The sequence below is a fragment of the Suricata suricatta genome, chromosome 5, assembly GCF_006229205.1.
Source record: "Suricata suricatta isolate VVHF042 chromosome 5, meerkat_22Aug2017_6uvM2_HiC, whole genome shotgun sequence".
Taxonomy (NCBI): domain Eukaryota; kingdom Metazoa; phylum Chordata; class Mammalia; order Carnivora; family Herpestidae; genus Suricata; species Suricata suricatta.
Window position 1 is genome coordinate 60,257,841 of NC_043704.1, and position 5,948 is coordinate 60,263,788.

Here is a 5,948-nt window from a genome sequence, read left to right on the forward strand (position 1 = left end):
GCCAAACCCAGTACTCCTAATATAACAGGAATTTAGTCCTTGATGAATCATAAAAATTCTACCAGGCAGGGATGTCAAAGGAAAATTTATTTGCAAGAAATAAGGAGATCACAAGGTATAACTTTGAAACTAGAGACTCACAGAGGAAGGGGAATGGTTTCCTTCTTTTTTTTTGTTATAATTATTTAGCTTTATTTGAGAGACAAAGGGTGGGGGAGGGGCAGAGAGAGAGGCACAGAGAGAATCTCAGGCAGTCCCTGCACTATCAGCACTGATGCGGGTTCGAACTCACAAACTGTGAGATCATGACCTGAACTGAAACCAAGAGGCAGAAGGCTGAGCCATTGAGGCGCCCCAGAATGGTTTCTGTTTATTTAGGGTCAGGGTGGATATTTAGAAAGGGGAGCCTGGGGATACAATTGCACTTGAGCCTTAAGAACACAGTTCTATACATTTTCTGTCTGTTACATAGTAAATGTAGTTGTACTCCTCCTTGGGGCGTGGTCTAAGCCTTAAATGAGGTCAAAGGGAGCTCCTGGGTGGCTCAGTCCCTGAAGCTTCCATCTGGATTTAGGCTCAAGTGAGGATCTCACAGTCTTGTGATCAAGCCAAAAGTCAAGCTCCTTGAGCGTGCAGCTTGAGCATGGAGCCTGGTTGGAATTCTTCTCTCTGCACCACCCATACTTGTGCTCTCTCTTTCAGGAAATAAACATTTTTGAAAAGTAACTCCATGCTTTACTCTGTTGTTCATCTGCATAGACGTGACTCAGGGGCTAAGCCCTAATTGAGCCAATTCAGCTCTTCCTCAGGGCAGTCATTACCTTATGTATTTCCACCACAGCACACTGAGCTCATGGGTGTTATTCCTGCAGTAAAAGGGAGGTGTCAATAAGAGGCTAAGTAAAATGAGGGACTGAGGTCTGTGGGCACATGCAGGTAAGCAGTGCAGATCAGGTCGCGGGGTCCAGCTGGTGACATGATCTCCCTCCTGCCTCTTAAGTACCATTATGACCTCCTGCTGTGTCCACTTGGTAACTGTGGAGTTTGTTGCAGGGACTGCTGACCTTCAGGGATGTGGCCATCGAATTCTCTCAGGAGGAATGGAGATGCCTGAACCACAGTCAGTGGGAACTGTACAGAGATGTGATGTTAGAGACCTATGAACACCTCGTCTTCTTGGGTGAGGCTAACTCCCTCTAGATTTCCCAAGCCCCACTCAAGGGTGTTGTTCTTTCCTGTGGAGACTGTCTCTTAGAAGCTTTGTCTCGCATGCCTGGGATTCAAATCCCTACAGTAAAGAAAGAAGGAGGGGTTGGCAGATGTAGAGAAAAGTCTTGATGATGTTTCCTTTCAGGTGAGTTGTCCCTTCCTGAGAGTCACATTATCATTTCCTAGATGGATGGCATTTCTAAGTATTGAGTGGCATAAAATGATATTTCCATCTTCAATATGAATTTCTACTCATGTTGGTAGCGGTAAGACTCAGAAGTAGAGATCAGGATGTGAAACTTGGAAATCCATCCTGTGTGTTCCAAAGGGGCTGTTGGGCAACAGCATTTGGGCATGATTTTCCAGAATTCTAGAATGTCCTCTTTTCTCTACTGAGTCCAATACTGGGTTGAAAGGTAGAATCTCCAGCAATACTCTATCCTTTTGCTCTAACGAACAGGTCTTGTTGTGTCAAAGCCAGACCTGGTCATCTTTTTGGAACAAAAGAGGGAGCTATGGGATGTGAAGAGAAAGGAGACAGTAGCCTCATACCCAGGTAAGTGGGAATGAAAGAGGCACATGACAGAGGTGAGGTCCAAATGTGAAGGATGAAGAAAGACCGCACATTGTGATTTGAGGAGCCATTCTTGAATGGAAATCAGTTTGCAAAACCTAGTTTTATGTCAATATGTTTCACAGGGGCCATCTGCTTTCCAATACATCACATTCTCACAAATCACTAAGGATTCTCCTTTAGTTCCACTTAAAGGTCCTTCACGTCTACAGTGAGGTCCTCCATAATCTCATTGGCTCTCCATTGCTTTGAGGGCTTGGGGTATTCTCTGTGTTTCTGAGGAAGTCTATATTCGTTCATTTCTGAGTGTTTGCCTTGAGTGAGAAGTGTGTCAGGGTAGCGGTAGGCATATTGGGATTTGGTGCAGAAATCCTAGAAACACTGGAGACAGAGCCCATCTAATTTCTGCTTAATGCTTTCCAAAATATGGAGGCTTTAATCCTAATCATACAAAATTGTGACCCACTAATTCCATCACTTGATTAAGCACCTCCCTAAAATGAGAAAATCTAACCCTTTATTTCACTTCAAAAGTTCCATTTTTGGGGCGCATGTGTGGATCAGTTGCTGAAGGATCTGACTTCAGCTGACGTCATGATCCCACAGTCAGTGAGTCTGAGTCCCGCATAGGCCTCAGTGATGACAGCACAGAGCAATCTTGGAATCCTGTCTCCCTCTCTCTCTGCTCCTCCCCTACTTGGTCTCTCTCTCAAGATTAATTAAAGTAAACTTACAAAAAGTAGGAAAAGTTCATTTTTTGATGGTATTAACTAAAATACAAAATTTCCACTCTATATGTTCCATTCCTCAATCGTAAAATAATTTAAATCTTTTCTTATTTTCCTAGAATTTCTACATAAATAAATGTCACAGGGAGATAGAACATTTAGAATTCAAAACTTGCAGCCTATATAATAAAATCTCTATTCATTTTTTCTTAATCATTGAATCATTTAATAATTTTGTCATGTATAATAGGAAGTTCCTGTGACTTTGTCATATATGTTTTCACCTTCTGAATAGTTGTATATAGATTACATTACGATTCATTGTATCAAAAACTTTTAAATATCGTTTGTAATGTTTATTTTTGAAAGATAGAGCAGGCATTGAGGGCTGAAAGAGAGGGACATCCCAAATTTGAAGCAGGCTCCTGGCTCTGAGCTGTCAGCACAGAGTCCTTCCCAAGGCTCCAACTCCTAGACTCTGAGATTTCAGCCTGAGCCCAAGTCCAACACTTCACCTACTGAGCCACCTACCCACCTCTGCAGCTCTAATACGAAAATCTCAGTGTGTAGCCATGAAAGAGGGCACATTTTGATGTATTGGCTGGTTTTCATGCAGAGGAAAATTGCAACGTATACTCATAAATATCAACCCCGGAAATCTTTAATGAAAGCCCCTATGTATTTAGCATTTAAAAGACATTATTACACAGAATTTAAGGGTATAAGTCAATTTTCAGAATCAAGTAAGCAAAAACGCTCATTTCTTTTAAGGATTTCTTTTTTCCATTTACTTGGAGAGATGGAGAGAGAAAGTAGAGGAGGGGCAGAGAGACAAGAGACAATTCCAGGCAGGCTCCACACTGTCAGTGCAGACGAGGATGTGGGCTGGAACTCACAAATGATGAGATGACAATCTGAGCTGAAACCGAGAGTCAGACGCGCAACCCTCGCTGAGCCAACCATGCACCCCAAAGACTTTCATTTCTAAACATACAAACAACATCAAAGTTGTGAAATATGCCAACATAACATTATTAAAAACTATGGGGATTACATTAACATAGAATCTGAGCGATGTAGAAAAACTAATGATTTGGGGCTCCTGGGTGGCTCAGTCAGTCAAGTGTCACACTTTGCCTTAGGTCATGATCTCATCATTTGTGGGTTCATGTCCCCTATCAGGTTCTGTGCGGACAGCTCAGAGAGTGGAGCCTGCCTCAGATTCTGTGTTTCTCTCTCTTTCTGCCCTTTCTTTTGCACGCTCTCTCTCCATCTCTCAAAACAGAAATAAACATTAAAAAAGATAAGTATTTTAAGAAAAAGAAAAAGTAGTGATTCCTTTTTCCTGAAGTTGACTTTTTCTGATTTCAATTTTGGGTATGACAAATTGTATTTCTAAGCATCAGAGAGTAGCAAGTGGAATGCCTTTACTTTCATTTTTACCTTTCAGCTGTGTTTCCAAATGAATCTGACAGCCTCCTTTCAGAGACGTTCAAAGGAATTTCTATCCAAAGAGTGTCAGTGGATGGATATAAAGGTAGTGCCCTTGAGAATGGACACTTAATGAGAGACAGGAACAAGGATGGGGAGAGTGAGGGGCATCAAGCTCACCTGGGGACTCCTATTCCAGATTACGATGGTGACTGTCATCCATGTGGGGAGGTCTCTGATCAAAGCCCCAACCTCATTACATGTAAGAGTATACATTTAGGAGAGAATCACTCTAAATCCGGTGCATGTGGGGAGATCCTTAACCAGTCCTCCAGTGCTGGTGATCAGAAGAGGATTCATGTGGGGAAAAGCCCATACACATGCAATGAACCTGGGAACATACTTAGTCAGTCATCAAGACTACATATCACTAAGACAATCCATGCTGGACAGAAAGGTTACGTTTGTAAGGAGTGTGGCAAAGCCTTCAACAGGCTCTCAGCACTCATTCAACATCAGCGAGTGCACACTGGAGAGAAACCTTATGAATGTGAAGAAGGTGGTAAAACCTTTAATGATGCCTCATCAGTAAATGTACGTAGACTAATCCGTACAGGAGAGAAACCTTACACACATGAAGAATGTGGGATGGACTTTCCCCAACACTCACCTCTTACCGAACATCACAGAACCCATAAGGCTGAGAAACCTTACCAATGTACGGAATGTGGCAAGGCCTTTACTAACCAGTCAGGCCTTAACAAACATCACCGGATCCATACTGGAGAGAAACCTTACCAATGTATGGAATGTGGCAAGTTCTTTAAATGGCTCTCAGATTTTAATGCACATCACCGAATCCATACTGGAGAGAAGCCTTACCAATGTAACAAATGTGGCAAGTCCTTTACTCACCACTCAAACCTTACCAAACATCACCGAATCCATACTGGAGAGAAACCTTACCAATGTAAGGAATGTGGCAAGTTTTTTAAATGTCTCTCAGCCCTTAAGGTACATCACCGAATCCATACTGGAGAGAAGCCTTACCAATGTGAAAAATGTGGCCAGTTCTTTACCCAGTCCTCACAGCTTAATGTACATCACCGAATCCATACTGGAGAGAAACCTTACCAATGTAACGAATGTGGCAAATCCTTTACTCGCCAGTCTGACCTTAACAAACATCACAAAATCCATACTGGAGAGAAGCCTTACCAATGTAACGAATGTGGCAAATCCTTTACTCGCCAGTCAGACCTTAACAAACATCACAAAATCCATACTGGAGAGAAACCTTACCAATGTGAAGATTGTGGAAAGGCCTTTAACCGGCCCTTTTCCCTAAATCTACATCGCCGAATCCATACTGGAGAGAAACCTTACCAATGCGAAGAATGTGGCAAGTTCTTTACCTGGTCCTCACAGCTTAATGCACATCACCGAGTCCATACTGGAGAGAAACTTTACCAATGTAAGGAATGTGGCATGTCCTTTACTCACCAGTCAGGCCTTACCACACATCACCAAATCCATACTAGAGAGAAACCCTACCAATGTAACGATTGTGGCAAGACCTTTACCAAGCATGCACACTTTATTGGACATATAAGAATCCATTCTGGAGAGAAACGTTAGCAGTGTAACGTGCCAAGGCATTTATCCAACACTCACCTTATTCAAAATCACAGAATTCATACTAGATTGAAACTCTACAAATGTTAGAATATGGCTAGATCTTTACATGACCTTTACACTTTACTTGACGTCACAGAATTCATTCTAGATGAAAACATCCCCAATGTAAAAAAATGCAGTAAGGTCTTTACTCACTTTTTCACCTTTACTCAGTATCACAGAATTCATCTTGGAGCAACTCTTCCAAATTTGAAGAATGTGAGAAAAGTTTTGTGGACTGTTCACCCCTTGCTTCACATTGGAAACTTGATACTGGAGAATAACCACTGAATAGGACAGCATGTGGCAAGACTTCTAAGAACTGCTAC

The 5,948-nt window shown here is 42.1% G+C and overlaps 1 protein-coding gene across 1 annotated transcript; it reads left to right on the forward strand.

The window, feature by feature from the left end:
- Positions 1–1,114: 1,114 nt before the first annotated feature.
- Positions 1,115–5,580, forward strand: LOC115291157 (zinc finger protein 501-like). The gene is made up of 4 exons (XM_029938716.1): positions 1,115–1,180; positions 1,670–1,765; positions 3,694–3,698; positions 4,396–5,580. The coding sequence occupies exons 1-4, from the start codon at positions 1,147–1,149 to the stop codon at positions 5,578–5,580; spliced, it is 1,320 nt and encodes a 439-aa protein (XP_029794576.1). The 5' UTR covers positions 1,115–1,146.
- The last annotated feature ends 368 nt before the right edge of the window (positions 5,581–5,948 follow it).